The 17388-nt window shown below is 45.6% G+C and overlaps 1 protein-coding gene across 1 annotated transcript in view; it reads left to right on the plus strand.

The window, feature by feature from the left end:
* Positions 1 to 17388, plus strand: part of LOC124712462 (protein qui-1) — a 1341285-nt gene that overhangs the window by 116601 nt on the left and 1207296 nt on the right. The window contains exon 2 of the mRNA XM_047242758.1: positions 16558 to 16669. Coding sequence (XP_047098714.1) covers positions 16558 to 16669 — 112 coding nt within the window. The remainder of the gene's footprint in view (positions 1 to 16557; positions 16670 to 17388) is intronic.

Below are 17388 nucleotides of genomic sequence, written 5' to 3' on the forward strand. Positions count from 1 at the left end.
ACAAGATGCCATCAATGATTTGAAAAACAATAAGGCCGCTGGCCTCGACGATCTGAGATCTGAGCAAATTAAACATTTTGGACCGGGAGTACAAGCATGGATCCTAGAGCTAATGAATAACTGTATTACAACAATGCAAATTCCTAAACTGTGGAGGAAAGCTCGGGTTATTGCATTACTAAAACCAGGGAAAGACCCAGCTGAAGCTAAAAATTTCCGGCCTGTATCACTGCTTTGTCATTTATTTAAAGTGCTGGAGCGAATGGTCCTCAAACGCATAGCTGATTATGTGGACAAAGCCCTCATTAACGAACAAGCTGGATTCCGACCAGGAAAATCATGCTGCGGCCAAATTCTTAATCTCACACAGTACATCGAAGACGGCTATCAGAGAGGAGAAGTAACTGGGGTCGCATTCCTGGATCTCAGTGCTGCATATGACACAGTTAACCATAAGTTGCTTACCCAGAAAGTGTATAATGTCACTAAGGACTACACACTTTCTATGTTCGTGCAATGTCTGCTACAAAACAGACGCTACTATGTAACCTTACAATCTAAAAACAGCCGTTGGAGGACACAGAAAAATGGACTTGCACAGGGTAGTGTCTTGGCTCCAATATTATTTAACATCTATACCAATGATCTTCCCATCAGCCGCCGGACACGAATGTTCATATATGCTGATGATGCAGCAGTGGCCACACAGGATAAAACCTTTGAACAAGTGGAGGAGAATCTCACAGGAGCCTTAACAGAACTTGCTACCTATTACGACGGCAATAATCTCAAACCAAACCCTAGTAAATCTCAAGTATCCGCCTTCCATCTTAGGAACAAACAAGCCAAACGGAAACTCCGAGTCATGTGGCAAGGGGAAGAGCTGAAACATACAAACAGCCCAAAATACCTGGGAGTAACATTGGACAGAGCACTTAGTTTTAAGCAGCACTGTCACAACACTAAAAAAAAGGTCTGTGCCAGGAACAACATACTGCGGAAGCTAACAGGTTCATCGTGGGGAGCTCAACCACATGTTTTGCGCACCACGGGTCTGGTGCAGAGTATCTCAGCAGCGGAATATGCGGCGCCAGTTTGGAGGAACTCTGCTCACACTAAGCAAGTTGACGTCGCCGTAAACGAAACTGTACGTATTGCCACAGGATGCCTCAAACCAACTCCCACAGACATCATTTACCCCATCATAGGCATAGCACCACCCACTATCCGCAGACAAGTAGCCGCCGAGATCGAAAGATCAAAACAAAAGAATGATCCTCGACACCCGTTGCATATGCACCGAAAACAACGTGTCCGGCTGAAATCCCGCAGGAGTTTCATTGAAACTACTGAAGAGCTCGTCACCAAACCCGCCGCAAGGCGGCTATCTCTTTGGGAAGAAATGGTGCCACACTCCACAATGGATCTACTTGAGGAGGGATCTGCAGGATTTCAACTACCTTTTACAACTTGGAGGTCATTAAACCGGCTGCGCACTGGAGTAACTGGGTGCAAATCAAACCTATTTAAATGGGGTTACAGTGATGGCGACAGGTGTGAATGCGGAGCAATACAGGACTTGGACCACCTACTGATCTGCCCAGATATGTCTATGACATGCACTAAAGATGATATTTTGAAAGTCAATGACAAAGCAATCTACGTTGCTAATTTCTGGGAAGGGAAGATATAATTGGTGCATCCGGACACGGAAGAAGAAGAAACCCCACATGTAGGTGGCAGCAGATGACTTTCCGTTCCAACAGAGGACGTGAAGGCATACCCAACACGATCAGCAGATTTAGAGCCATCAGTGTAAAAAACAACAGCATCCCGAAACTCCCATAAAATTTGGCGGAAAAAGGAACGGAACACCACCGGGGGGATGGAATCTTTCGGACCGCGGCGGAGATCCATCCGAAGTCGAGGCCGAGGAACTAACCAAGGAGGGTGGAGGGGAGGGAGCGAGGAAGACAGGAGTTATCGTTGGGTTATCGTACGAGATGATGATGTGGTATTTGTCTTGTATTATGTGCCTTGTGATGTATATGTTAGCTTTAAACTGAATCTCCCTTCATCTTCGTCCAGTATTAGCAGTTGTACAATTGCTTGCCCTGTGCTCAAACAACGCTCTTACGGAAATTTCCAATGGGGCTGTTAGCTATTGTTAGGCTTTCGAGGACTGTGTGCTAATGGACGAGAAAACGCCAAGTGGTAGTTTTTTCTCCAACTATAACGACACTACGATCGTAGACTGCCGAGGTAGCGTGATGTAAGACTACACCGTATTTTGTGAAACTTCAATAATCTTAAACCTGGAGGGTTATTTATAACAGTGACAGATGACTGGGAAGATATGCAATTATCATAGAATAAGTTGCGCTGCAATAGTCGTTATTACTTCAGTACGATGCAGTACCCTTTTTCAAAAACCTTCACTTTACAAAAGGTGAATAAGATGATGTATCGCACTCTAGGGTTGCGTAAATGCTGGTTAGCGTAGCTCAAAAGGGTTTCCTTAGATAATAACTACTCAGTTTGATATAAGAATACCCAGCAAATACAGCCTTATTTTTTATTTGAAAAATTGCAAGTTCTTGACACGAATGATGTGTAATGCTCTGTACGCAGGTTGTAAGTGTAGTTGTAAAACCTATCTACTACAAAGGCCCATTTAATCACCTGCTGTCTAAATTGATTACACGTTGCAGCTGTCTTGGGTTTCAGCCACAGAGCTGAAATGTGTATGAAGTAAGCATTCACATACGCAGCATGGAATTTCTGTTGCCATCATACATGGACCCAAATTTCACGCGACCGTTGTGTTGCCTAAAATTCACCCTTAAGCGCCCTGAAGAATTCTGACAGAATTCTAACGTTATTGCATCTCTCAAAAGTACCTTGTATTTGGTACACATTCCATAAAATTCTTAATAATTTGCATTAAATATCTGCAATAGACTTGTCTTAAAGCAGTTCAGAAATAAATACAAGGAGAATTCAGATGTCACTATTTGTTTCGTTATAGGAAAATAAGAAATAGCCACCACTATTTTTTGGGTCTTCATGCTGTCTGATTGGTTTATACCCGGCTGAGTGCCTGGTATTATCTGGTACATTTTTATTCCAGTCTTCTCTTAGTCATTCTCTTTGTTCAACAACACCTGCTCTTCTCACTATCCATCTGCCTGTGCTAACTCTCCGTCCATCTCGTTTTGTCTCGTCTCATCTAGCTTCATCTTCTCGTCTCCTCACACCCTCCACGCCAGTCTCCTCTGCCTCCCTTGCCTATCCACCTCCTCCTCATGCCCTCTTTCTCAGTCTCCTTATCTCTCCTCTCTCTGTCCGTCCATTCCTCCCCACACACCCTTCATTTCTTCCACCCAGGCCGAATGTAGGAATCTAGGAGGAGCAGGTGAGGGAGAAAACTTGGTACTGCAATTAGGTTATAACTCTTTTACTTAACTTTGCGTACAGATCAGCACGTAGGTGCGAAGCCCTTCACCAAACAAACATCGGCTAGGAGGTACATAGGCAAAATCTGTAGTAGCTCTCCCACTATGAAATACAAACAATGTTGCTAGGTCGTCTCCTCGGAATCAAATGGGCAGAATCTGCAGCGGTGCTCGTAGAGCTGCACAGGGCCGGCTGGAGGGCACTGTCGATGTCTTAGTGCCAACCTAAGAACTTTTACCTACGCCGTGTCGTCCTAGCTATTGATACCACATCCCTACCCCCTGAAACGACGCACCGTCGTTGAGTATGGCTTCCGACGTCGGGTGGAGGGACCCAGGAGTGGCGCAGCTGAGAGGGTGCCGCGGCGCGCTGTCCATCCAGGTCCCCGAATTGCTCGCGAGGGGCGAGGAAAACGCCCTATGGAAAGCCTGCCCAGGCCGCGCAGCGCCACTGGGTATGATCGCATGAGGAGGCGGTGGCGGCGGCGGCGAGACGCGTCCGTCCGGTGCAGGTGACCAGACCGGCAGCGGCGGTGTCGGCTGGAGCGCCTGCGGCGGAGGCGCCGTCGGTGGAGTCGTTGGCTCAGGCGGTGGAAGCCCCAAAGCATCCAATTCTGCCGGAAAACAGCCGCCGGCAGAAAACAGAGGACGGCACAAACGGATCTGGTTCCGGTGTCACTTGACAGTGCCGGAGGGGCCGGAAATGACAAACAATGCCCGACAAAGCAGGCGAAGAATAAGCCACTGCACCCAGCGCTGCCTGACAGAGAAAACGCGATACAACACCAAATCGTGCGGCGCCAAACCAGAACGAGGCGAAGAAGCGGGAGCGCGCAGCGGCGGGTGCAATAGCTGCAGGAGCGACCGATGGGTGCGGCCATGTAGCAATTCCGATGGGAAAAGGAGGCCACATGGCTGGGAGCAATGTGAAGCAAGTAAACGCCATAGCGCGCGCTCGTGAGAGTGCGTGGCACGCAACTTTCTCATCTGCGATTTAAACGTACGCACAAAACGTTCAGCCTCACCGTTCAACTGGGGGTGGAACGGGGCTGAGGTCAGATGGCGAATGCCATTAGCAGCACAGAACGCTTAAAAATCCTGAGGACTCTAACTGGAGGCCATTGTCGGAGACAATAACTTCAGGAAGGCACTCAATACAAAAAATAGGCGCCAAAGCCTGAATTATATTGTCAAATGTAGTAGAAGACATAGGTACAACAAAAGGAAAGTTTCTGTATGCATCAATAACTAACAACCAGCGGGTGTCCCAGAAAGGACCTGCAAAATCAATATGATCGCGCTACCAAGGCACAGTAGGAGTCGATCACGCAAAGACGCGCTGGCAGGGAGCAGATTGATGCTCCCGGTCGCAGGTTCGAGTCCTGCCTTGGGCATGGATGTGTGTGATGTCCTTAGGTTAGTTAGGTTTAATTAGTTCTAAGTTCTAGGCGACTGATGACCTCGGAAGTTGAGTCGCATAGTACTCAGAGCCATTTGCACCAGATTGATGCTCCACGCAAGGCGACAACTAGCAAGCGAATTCTCAATTTGTTTATCAATGTCGACCCACGTGCAGTGACGTCTCGCTAATTGCTTTGTCCGCACAATACCCCAATGTCCAGCGTGCAGCAATCAGAAGATTTCCAACTGTAACGAACGAGGTACAACCACACGAGACTGATCATTGTCAGTTTGAAACAAAATAACACCGTGGTGTACAGACAAGTTGTGACATTGCGCAAAGTAACGTCGAACAAGTGGATCACGAATCTACGTAGCAGATTGAGGCCATTGAGTACGAATATACTGCAGTAGAATCTGCAAAGAAGCATCAGCGGCTGTCGAGGTAGCAATGCGACGAAAATCCACCGGAAAACCATCAGCTAATTGCTTATCTTGCGAATTAGTAAACATGCATGACAATTCGGAAGAACCAAACACTTCGTCAGGACCGATAGGTAGACGAGAAACAGCATCAGCATCGCCATGCTGGGCCGTAGGCCGAAACGAAATTTTGTAATTGTCGTTAGAAACAAAAAACCAACGTTGAGACTTGTGCAGTACGGGCCGGAACTGGCTTTGACGACTGGAACGACGACGTCAAAAGGTTATGGTCGATGACCAAATAGAACTTGCGACCGCACAAAAAATCATGAAACTGTCACTCCATATACAATAGCGAAAGCTTCTTTCTCGATTTGAGAATAGTTTTGCTGGGCAGAATTGAGCAACTTAGACGTTAAAGCGATCGGGCGATCGACAGAATTAATGCGGTGCGAGAGAACCACTCCGATGCCATGAGAAGATGCATCGACAGCCAAAACAACTGGTTTGGAGGGATCAAAAGAAATCAAACATCTATCACTCAACAAAGCAGATTTGAGCTTGTGAAAAGCAGCATCACATTCCGAAGACCAAACAAAAGAAACGTTCTTACGCCGAAGGCCATCGAAAGGAGATGCAATCTGCGCTGCATTTGGTATAAACTGAATATAATATGTAATATTGCCCAACACAGACTGAAGTTCTTTTACGTTCCTGGATGCTGACAGGTCTGAGATGTGACTGTGAGGGGTCCGTTAATATTATGTCCTAAATGCTGAATCTCAGTTTTAAAAAAATTTCACTTGTCTGTGTTACACTTTACTCCTGCCTGCAAAAGTACGGTAAGTGAGGCACGTAAATTCTGCAAATATTCGCCAGGGGTGCGACCTGATACGACAATATCGTCCAGATAAGTGGAACAACCAGGGGCAGTGGCACACAACTGCTGCAAGTAAGACTGAAAAATAGCAGGAGCCGAAGCACAACCGATCGGAAGGCGCGAAACTTGAACAATCCAAGGTGGGTGTTGATCACAAAATAGCGTTGCGACTGTTGTCGAGCGGAATCTGAAAGTATGTGTCCCGCAATTCAATCATGGAAAAGAATTTTCCCCCACCAAGCTTCTCAAAAATGTCTTGAGGACGGGATAATGGAAACGTAGCTACCACTGTCTGGGGATTTACGGTAGACTTAATGTCAGCACAAATACGGAGACGACCGTTTGGTTTCTTCACACACACTATGGCGAATCAGAAACAGGTTCAACGACTCCTCTGTCTTGCAAATGGTTAAGTTCAGCAGCTACGGCATCGCGCAGTGTTTGTGGTACCTGCCGTGGGCGCCGGAAAATTGGCGTACCATTGTCTTTAACTAAACATGCGCTACAAAGTCCGTGGCCATCGAGGCCATCAGAAAAGAGTCCAGCAAAATCATCGCACAGTGCGGCAACACTGTCTGCATGGTCACTAGCGTTGATGCAAAGTGCATTGTCCTGAATTTCGAGGCCAAAAATTTCAAATGCGTCCATGCCAAAAATGTTCGGAGCATCACTTGATGTGAGCACATGAAAAGACACTGTACACGTCGTTGTACGATATGTGGCTTGCAAACTACACACGGCGAGCACTGACATTTCCTGTCCAGTAAATGCAGTCAGCGTGGAATGCGAACGACGAAGTGTGGGCGAACAAAGCAAGTGATACATTGATTAGCTCACTAAAGAAACTGACGCACCAGTGTCCAGCTGTATGCGATCAGAACGTCCACAAATGTTCAAAGTCACAAAATCTTGCATTGCTCTGAATGTGAGAGGAAGTGCCTAGCAAAACTTGATTCACACGATGAGCTATAGAAGCACATGGAGCAGAAGGCTTAGAAGAAATGGCATTAACGTCCATAGGCTGATGTGAACCATGATTACGGCGGTTTCCGTTGCAGTGACGCCCACGCGAGTGGGAGACAAGCTGTGTTTCTCTTACTACACACAGCTTGCACATGTCCTTTCTGATTATAAAAGAATCACTGTGCTTAGCGGGATGGGAAACTGTACCGTGGGTGGGCACGAAAGCAGTTCGGGCATGATTTCAGTTTCTGACAAGGGAACCTCCCCATCGCACCCCCCTCAGATTTAGTTATAAGTTGGCACAGTGGATAGGCCTTGAAAAACTGAACACAGATCAGTTGAGAAAACAGGAAGAAGTTGTGTGGAACTGTGAAAAAATAAGCAAAATATACAAACTGAGTAGTTCAGGGGAAGATAGGCAACATTAAGGACGATAGGAACGCAGGAGCGCCCTGGTCTCGTGGTAACGTGAGCAGCTGCGGAACGAAAGGTCCTAGGTTCAAATCTTCCATCGAGTGAAAAGTTTAATTTTTTATTTTCAGTTTATGTGAACAACTTATGTTTTCATCACTTTTTTGGGAGTGATTATCACATCCACAAGAAAACCTAAATCGGGCAAGGTAGAAGAATCTTTTTAGCCATTCACCAAGTGTACAAGTTAGGTGGGTCGACAATATATTCCTGTCATGTGACGCACATGCCGTCACCAGTGTCGTATAGAATATATCAGATGTGTTTTCCTGTGGAGGAATCGGTTGACCTATGACCTTGCGACAAATGTTTTCTGTTCCCATTGGAGAGTCACGTCCTTTCGTCTACTAATCGCACGGTTTTGCGATGCGGTCGCAAAACACAGACACACAACTTATTATGGTGAACAGAGATGTCAATGAACGAACGTACAGATAATAACTATGCAAAAATAAAGGAAGTAAAATTTTCAGTCGAGGGAAGACTTGAACCAAGGACCTCTCATTCTCCAGCTGCTCACGCTACCACGGGACCGCGGCGTTCCTAATCTCACATAGTCCATTATGGTGCTTATGTGGCCCATTGACTACGCAGTTTGTATATTTTGCTTATTTCTTCACAGTTCCACACAACTTCTTCCTGTTTTCTCAATTGATCTGTGTTCAGATTTTCAAGGCCTATCCACTGTGCCAACTTATAACTAAATCTGAGGGGGGTGCGATGGGGAGGTTCCCAGTAGGTGCCAGGCGTGAAACTTGTTTACGTGCACGCGGGCGGCGCGGCGTGGTGTTCTGTGCTGGGACCAGGCGGGAGGGCATGTTTTGTGTCACGCTAACAGTACACACACCCGGGGTCTCGTCCAACATGGAAGTAGCAATGTCTATTGTATCTTGTCTGTCTAGCAAGTCCACTGCTTTCTGAAAATACGGGTTCTTAAATTTGAGAATTTGCTTGTGGATGCAGTGATCCTCCAAATTCTGTGCAATAGCGTCTCTAATCATTATATCCGCACATGAGCAATGAGTGTCACAATCAGAAGTTAGCCTCTGAAGGTCCGCTAACCAAGGTTTATTGGACTGAGTATGGCCCCGCCGGAGGCGAAGGAATTTGTAGCGTGCAGCTATCACATTTACACTGTCACGGAAGTTAAGAGTTCAAAGCGTCAATCACTTCGTCGTAAGTTTTAGTTTCTGGGCGGGGGGTGGGAAACAATTTCACGAGCACACGGTATAACACAACACCCGCGTTGGCAATGAAAAAGGCAATCCGCTCTGTACCTCGTATGTTGTAAGCTGCGAAGTGTGCCTCGAGCTCGGCGATGTGTTCTGGCCAGTGTCCAACGTCTGTATTGAAGGCAAGAATTGGCGGCTCTGGAGGTTTGGCGTTAACGGCGTCGGAGGCGCCGAAGTAGCTGCAGTTTGTAGTGTGACCAGTCCGTTCATGTGGCAGCAAGCAGCTGCGTCATTTGCTGAGCCTGAAAACGTACAAGATCGGACAGCAAAGCCTGTTCCTGTGGCGAAGCCATGGTTTACGCAAATGAAAGTCTTATAGAGAATGCGGGAAGCAGTCTTACACTGAGGCCAGCACAAAAAGAAAGCAGCACCGAGCAAAAAAAGAAGTGATAGTGGGAAAAAAATTTTTAGTCCTTCCTCGTCGCAACTTTTTGCATCCCGCCTGGAAGGTGGCGCGTGGGTCTGCTCCTGAAAACTGAAAGGTAGGCCGAATCTAGGAAGTGAGTAGGAGCAGGTGAGGTAGAAAACTTGTTACTGCAACTCTTTTACTTAACTTCGCGTACAGATGAGCACGTAGGTGCGAAGCCGTTCATCAATCAAACATCGGCTAGATCGCTAGAAGATATGAAAGGGAAAACCTGTAGTGGCTCGCCCACTATGAAATAGAAAGAAACAATGTTGCTAGGTCGTCTCTTCGGAATCAAATGGGCTGAATCTGGAGCGGCGCTCGTAGAGCTGCACAGCGCCGGCCAGAGGGCGCTGTCTGTGTCGGTGTCGTAGTGCCAACCTAACAACTTGCACCTACGCCGTGGCATCGTAGCTATCGATACCACACCTCTCTGTATTCATCTTACCCTCGAAACCTTCTCTTTCGACCACCAAGTCATCAACCCCGTCCTATTAGCAGTTCGGAAGTTCCTACCTTCACAGAATTCCATTCCACATAGTAAGTAAAATATGGGCCAACTTTTACTGAAATTGATCCAGGGACTTAGATGTGGCCTTATGTTTGTCGGTTTGGAAGAGTACTCATATACCAATTTCATTTTATATATTTTACACGTGTTTGTACACATATGTCACCTTTACCTATAGCAAATTTCGCCCTGCAGTTCTGCTGCCACACTGCTCAATATTTATGACGTGACCATAAAATCTCTGACTGGTGCACTTTGAACGAAGTATCTGAATATCCGTCGACGAATGGCAACTCATTCTTCCTCAAAGCCGAAACCAGAAATGTTACTGATGTCTGACGTTGGGGATGGTGTGAATTCTGTGATCTAACTCATCCCAAAGATGTTCCAATGGGTTCAGGTAAGGACTACGGGTAGGATAGTCCATTTCAGGAATGTTACTGTACACAAATCATCGAATCAGTGAAGCTGCTTTATACCACGCTGCATTGTCATGCTGATAAAAAGAATCGTCTCCTCCTACGTGTTCCTCTACTATACACAGTACCGAATACTGTAAAATGTGTTCATGATCTTCCGGATTTAGCGTTTTCCTTCGTGCAATTGGGTACCACGTACTAATCACGAATGACGCTCCCATAGCGCCACACAATCTCCTTCATACGTCAATTTTCCGCACTACATACACTACTAGCCATTACAATTGCTGCACCAAGAAGAAATGCAGATGATATACGGGTATTCATTGGACAAATATATTATACTAGAACTGACATGATAACATTTTCACGCAATTTGAGTGCATAGATCCTGAGAAATCAGTACCCAGAACAACCACCTCTGGCCGTAATAACGGCCTTGATACGCCTTGGCTTTAAGTCGAACAGAGCTTGGATGGCGTGTACGGGTACAGTTGCTCATGTAGCTTCAACACGACACCACAGGTCATCAAGAGTAGTGACTGGCGTATTTTGATGAGCCAGTTGCTCGGCCACCATTTACTAGACGTTTTCATTTGGTGGGAGATCTGGAGAATGTGCTGGCCAGGGCAGCATTCGAACATTTTCTGTATCCAGAATGGCCCGTACACGACCTGCAACATGCGGTCGTGCATTATCCTGCTGAAATGTAGGGTTTCGCAGGGATAGAATGAAGGGTAGAGCCACGGGTCGTAACAAATCAGAAATGTAACGTCCACTGTTCAAAGTGCAGTCAATGCGAACAAGAGGTGACCGGCGCGTGTAACCAATGGCACCCCGTACCATCATGCCAGTGTGGCGATGATGAATACACGCTTCCAATGTGCGTTCCCCGCGATGTCGCCAAACACGGATGCGACCATCATGATGCTGTAAACAAAACCCGGATTCATACGAAAATATGACGTTTTGCCATTCGTGCACCCAGGTTCGTCGTTGAGTACACCATCGCAGGCGCACCTGTCTGTGATGCAGCGTCAAGGGTCTCCGAGCTGATAGTCCATGCTGCTGTGAACGTCGTCGAACTGTCCGAGCAGATAGTTGTTGTCTTGCAAACGTCCCCATTTGTTGACTCAGGGATCGAGACGTGGCTGCTCGATCCGTTAAAGCAATGCGGATATGATGCCTGTCATCTCGACTGCTAGTGATAAGAGGCCATTGGGATCCAGCACGGCGTTCCGTATTAGCCTCCTGAACCCACCGATTCCATATTCTGCTAATAGTCATTGGATCTCGACCAACGCGAGCAGGAATGTCGCGATACGATAAATCGCAATCGCGACACGTTACAATCCGACCTTTATCAAAGTCGGAAACGTGACGGTACGCATTTCTCCTACAAACACGAGGCATCACAACAGCGTTTCACCAGGCAACGCCGGTCAACTGCTGTTTGTGTATGAGAAATCGGTTGGAAACTTTCCTCATGTCAGCACGTTGTAGGTGAAGCCGCCTGCGTCAACCTTGTGTGAATGCTCTGAAAAGCTAATCACTTGTATATCACAGCATCTTCTTCCTGTCGGTTAAATACCGCGTTTGTAGCACGTCATCTTCGTGGTGTAGCAATTTTAATGGCCAGTAGTTTATGATGGCAGGCATTCTGCAAACCAAAACCCTTCCATTGGACTGCCAGTGGTACAGCGTGGTCCCACCGGAAGCGTCGCTTAGTCTTAAACACAGGAGTGAGGGGCTTGTGAGGAGCTGACCGATCCCTGTCGCCCATTCTTTTTAACTCCCTCTTCACAGCCACTATGCTCGCTGGACTACTGGCTGCACTTTGGAACACGTGTGTGATGCCTTCCGCTGATTCGTGGGATGTTTTGCAGACACATTTTGCAATGTTCGACGGTTTCTGTCGTCAGTTCATGAGCTCTGACTGCTCTCGTTTTCCCTGTTACTTTACCTTCGCGTTACCACGTCATAGTCACGTGGCCAAGAGTCGACGCGGGCAGCTTTGGAAGAGTTGAACTGTCCCTGACGGATGTGTTACTCAGATGACGTCCAGAGACCAGTCCACGTTCGAAGTTGCTGAGCTCTCGTTACCGACCCATTGTGCTGCACTGCTTCTCTGTTACATGCACAATATCGCTACATACTCTTATACGTGGCGTCCAGTGGTCAACTTTGCATTATGTAGGAGTGCCGAATGCTTTTTATGCTATAGTGTATAAACAGCAGATGTTCATTCTCTGTGACATATGCGCAAATGCTACAGATTCTTGTGTGACTGTCTGAAAATAAGCACAATGGTTTATAGATCGGTATAGCCCGACACTAATGACTCACATTGTCAAGAAAAATTTTTTCGGAATGTGTATACGTTCAGAAAACTCTCGCAATATGTCAAAGTTTATCTATTACCTATCTCATTAATATATGGACATAAAGTCAGATAAATTAGCCCTGTATATCACAGCTTCATTACTCTAGGTCTTGATATACTTGAGTATTGCTCATCAGTGTGGGATCCGTACCAGGTCGGGTTGACAGAGGAGATAGAGAAGATCCAAAGAAGAGCGGCGCGTTTCGTCACAGGGTTATTTGGTAAGCGTGATAGCGTTACGGAGATGTTTAGGAAACTCAAGTGGCAGACTCTGCAAAAGAGGCGCTCTGCATCGCAGTGTAGCTTGCTGTCCAGGTTTCGAGAGGGTGCCTTTCTGGATGAGGCAGTCGTTCTTCTCGCGAACCATACGCGACTGGAACAGGAAAGGGAGGTAATGACAGTGGCAATTAAAGTGCCCTCCGCCACACACCGTTGGGTGACTTGCGGAGTACAAATGTAGATGTAGACACTATTGTCACAAAGCGCCTCTTATTACGTAGTACTTTAAATGGAATTGGAACACTGTGATAGTTACCTATGAAAAGTAACTTCTCTTCCATTGACGAAATTCTGATTACATCCGTAAGCAAGAAAAGTTATCCATGTATATACGTACATAGAACACAAAAGTATGTCTTGCAGCAAAATGTAAATAACTTTAACGGTCTTGTTGCATATGTTCCCATATTTCCGCTGAAATATCAATTTTAAGTTCAAAACTTAGTACAGTTAACACAAAATTGTTGCTGAATGGTGAGAACATGTCGAAAAGTGGGAAAATACTTTTTTAACCATTTCGATTTCTTACATCTTCTCTGCAAAGAATGTCCGATCCACCATCCAGCTTCGCGTTCCAGGGAATGCAGTAACCGAAAGCTAATGTGAATGTGGTGCAGGAACGAAACAGTCCACCAGAAGCCATTGCGTCGGCATCCTGCCGTATGCTTACGAAGAAGCACGACTAATATGAAATCATAATAAACAGTCATCGTGCTGTATTCGTTCAGGGCTGAACGACTATTTATTGCGCAATGCCTATTGCAGTTACTATTAAAATTTTTTAAAAAATCCTTTAGGAAGTTGGCCGGCCGGTGTGGCCGAGCGGTTGTAGGCGCTTCAGTTTGGAACCGCGTAGCTGCTACGCAGGTTCGAATCCTGCCTCGGGCATAGATGTGTGTGATGTCCTTAGGTTAGTTAGGTTCAAGTAGTTCTAAGTTATAGGGGACTGATGACTTCAGATGTTAACTCCCATAGTGCTTAGAGCCAGCTGAACCAGTCTGCAGCTAGTGAATTACCTTGTATTCTGGAAATGTTGTGTTTGTTTTGCATTTGTGTTTTTATTTTTTGATTGAATCTGTGCACAACGTGCATGTCTTACCCATTGTTCCTAACTATGTCGTCCACGTAGCTTCTGTAACGACAGCTTCTGTAACATTTGTAACCGTCAATATCATTGAGATGCAGAACGAGAGTGGAGGCTGGACGTTGACCCAAGAGTAAGTATGAACAGAATCTGTCAGCTGTCACGTATCGTTATACAGTGATACAGCGAGCCACGCACATTTTTTCCAAACTGTTATGTTTGCTAACGTTGATCACTTTGAGTAAATTCATTTCTCTGACGTGGCAGAATCTAGTATTTTGCCCCTCGGGCGCAATAACTAGTATAATTTCACGGTGATAATTATTGAACTATATGAAAAAAAAAACGTAAATTAGTTACAAGCTACGGTGTGCACTCACTTTATTCAACATGTAAAGGTCACTACAGATATTCGAATTTAGGTTATGACATGTTCGATATGCCTGCCATCATTTAGCGATGATGTGGTGTGGCGCAAACGAATAGCGAAATTCTGCATGACCCATTGAATTTACGGATCTTAGATGCTGTCCATGACCTCCTGAATAGCTGTTTTCAGCTCAGAAATCGTTATGTTATTGCTGTACACCTTTTCTTTAGTATAGGGCCACAAACAGGAGTCGCATGTGTTCAGGTCCGGGGAATATGATGCGCAATCGAGGCCCATGCCAGTGGCCTCTGGGTACAGCAGAGCCAGAATGCGGTCCCCAAAGTTATCCTCCAGGTCATCAAACACTCTTCTGCTTCGATGGGGTCGAGCTCCAGCTTGATTAAACCACATATTGTTAAAATCAGGGTCACTTTGGATAATGGGCATCAAATCATCTTCCTAAGCCTCACCGTGAAATCATGGAATATCGAATCAATCATTCAACTACTGGACATTGCACGCCACACAGTTACCTGTTGAGGGTGAAGAGACTTCCCTATCGCGAAATGCGGAGTCTCTGTCCCCAAAATGAGCCAATTTTGCTTATTGACGATCCCATCCAAATGACAGCAGCCTTCGTCTCTAAACCAAACTACGCATGCGCCTATTAATTCCCATCATGCCCCGGTGCTAACCGTGCAGTTTGAACGTCCTAAAAACAACCCGTTCAGAAGTTATTAAGATTTTTATTTCATATCGATCAGTAATTGTCACCCAGTAAAGTACCAATTTTAAGTCGCAACGGTTTAAATGCCCTGACATCAAATTTAAAAGTGCAACGTAACCTCTGAGCTCCGATGCAGTTGAGAAAGGAAGTTTAATAGTGTTTCTGTGTCACCTTCTTTCTCCTTGTAGAGGGTGTTTCAAAAAGGACTTTACAATCTTAAAAACTCATTTAAATTTATTGACAGAAGATATTCTTCTTTTGGTCATCAGTCTACTGACTGGTTTCATGCGGCCCGCCACGAATTCCTTTCCTGTGCTAACCTCTTCATCTCAGAGTAGCACTTGCAACCTACGACCTCAATTATTTGCTTGACGTATTCCAATCTCTGTCTTCCTCTACAGTTTTTGCCCCCTACAGCTCCCTCTAGTACCATGGAAGTCATTCCCTCATGTCTTAGCAGATGTCCTATTATCCTGTCCCGTCTCCTTATCAGTGTTTTCTACATATTCCTTTGCTCTCCGATTCTGCGTAGAACCTCCTCATTCCGTACCTTATCAGTCCACCTAATTTTCAACATTCGTCTATAGCACCACATCTCAAATGCTTCGATTCTCTTCTGTTCCGGTTTTCCTACAGTCCATGTTTCACTACCATACAATGCTGTACTCCAGACGTACATCCTCAGAAATTTCTTCCTCAAATTAAGGCCGGTATTTGATATTAGCAGACTTCTCTTGGCCAGAAATGCCTTTTTTACCATAGCGAGTCTGCTTTTGATGTCCTCCTTGCTCCGTCCGTCATTCGTTATTTTACTGCCTAGGTAGCAGAATTCCTTAACTTCATTGACTTCGTGACCATCAATCCTGATGTTAAGTTTCTCGCTGTTCTCATTTCTACAGCTTCAAGATATAGGGCAGTGTTTAGTGTTATTTTGTAGGTAAAAACACTGTTGTTTAAAAAATATATAGCCTAAGTCCATCCATATGGTTACTAGAGTTTTGTGTAAACATCTGAGGTAAATTGGTCAATAATAATTAACTACATTAATCTTTTATATAGTATCTATATATAACATAGATATTAAAAATGTAGCTTACGTCCGTTTCTGTGTTAATTAGTGTAGCACGTAAAAATTTGAAGTAAATCGGTCAAGAACACACAACCATCGTCATAGTAGTAAACGGCGTTATGTCGATCATCACCGCAGTCGTGATCATCACGATCATCATAGTCATCACATCAAGATACCTGGCATGATCATGATCATGATAACAATTATGGTGATCAGCATGTCGAGACCATCACAACAATGGCAACTGTCGGAATCATGGTCGTCACAATGATCATTGTCATCACTATCATTTCCGTTACGATCATCACCATAGTAATCGACACCATCATTATCACCGTCACCGTGGTCATCATTTTCTCCTGACCCATCTTTCAGAAATTTAATATGGTACACGAGGAGTTATACGAGAGTACAGATGAGATGTGTACTAGTTTACACACGTGTGGAGCACAGTTGTGTATTTAGGTCTGTTGCGTTGCAGGTGAGGATGAGCGGTGAGGAGGCGGTGTGGGACGTGCTGCAGGGTCACGTGACCGCTGCGCGCAGGCCCGCCCCCCGGCTGCTCAAGGTGTTCATCGCCTCCACCAGGACCGGTGAGTGACACGCGTTCTGCTTGCCACGGCGCTGCACGCAAAGCTGCCGCTGTATCGCAATACACTACAGTGAATCTGCCTTATAAGGTAGCGGTCTGATAAGCTTTGTTGTCCAACTGAAATCCTCTCTTCATCAAATGAATTTCTGTATATTCGGTCTAACATGGGGCCACTCCAGCTGTATAAAGGCGAACTGAGTCGAGGCAGTATTTTCCGTGCAACTCAGGGCCCCACTTAGGAAGCCACAAGCTGTGGTGTCGCATCACGCCTTAGAGGTTACGTACATTCCAGCAGTCCAGTGAAATCAAAATCCGGTAAAACAGGCATACTCACAAATTTTGTATTTCGTCAGAAAGTCTGTAGCTACACCGATCATCTAATACAGCTATTACATCGCTTCTTGAATGTACCAGTATATTTTGATTTCAGAACCGTTGGAGTATACATTATTTCTTTACTTGACAAACAGAAAATTAACTACAGGAAAATTGGAGAGGAAAGAAAATTTCCGTCCCATACACTCATATGAACAATGCTGTATGATGTTTTCTTAATTTTTATTTTCATTTTTCGAAAATAGGGGATATTGAAACTTCCTCGCAGATTAAAACTGTGTGCCCGACCGAGAATCGAACTCGGGACCTTTGCCTTTCGCGGGCAAGTACTCTACCAACTGAGCTACCGAAGCACGACTCACGCCCGGTACTCACAGCTTTACT

The sequence above is a fragment of the Schistocerca piceifrons genome, chromosome 8, assembly GCF_021461385.2.
Source record: "Schistocerca piceifrons isolate TAMUIC-IGC-003096 chromosome 8, iqSchPice1.1, whole genome shotgun sequence".
NCBI lineage: Eukaryota > Metazoa > Arthropoda > Insecta > Orthoptera > Acrididae > Schistocerca > Schistocerca piceifrons.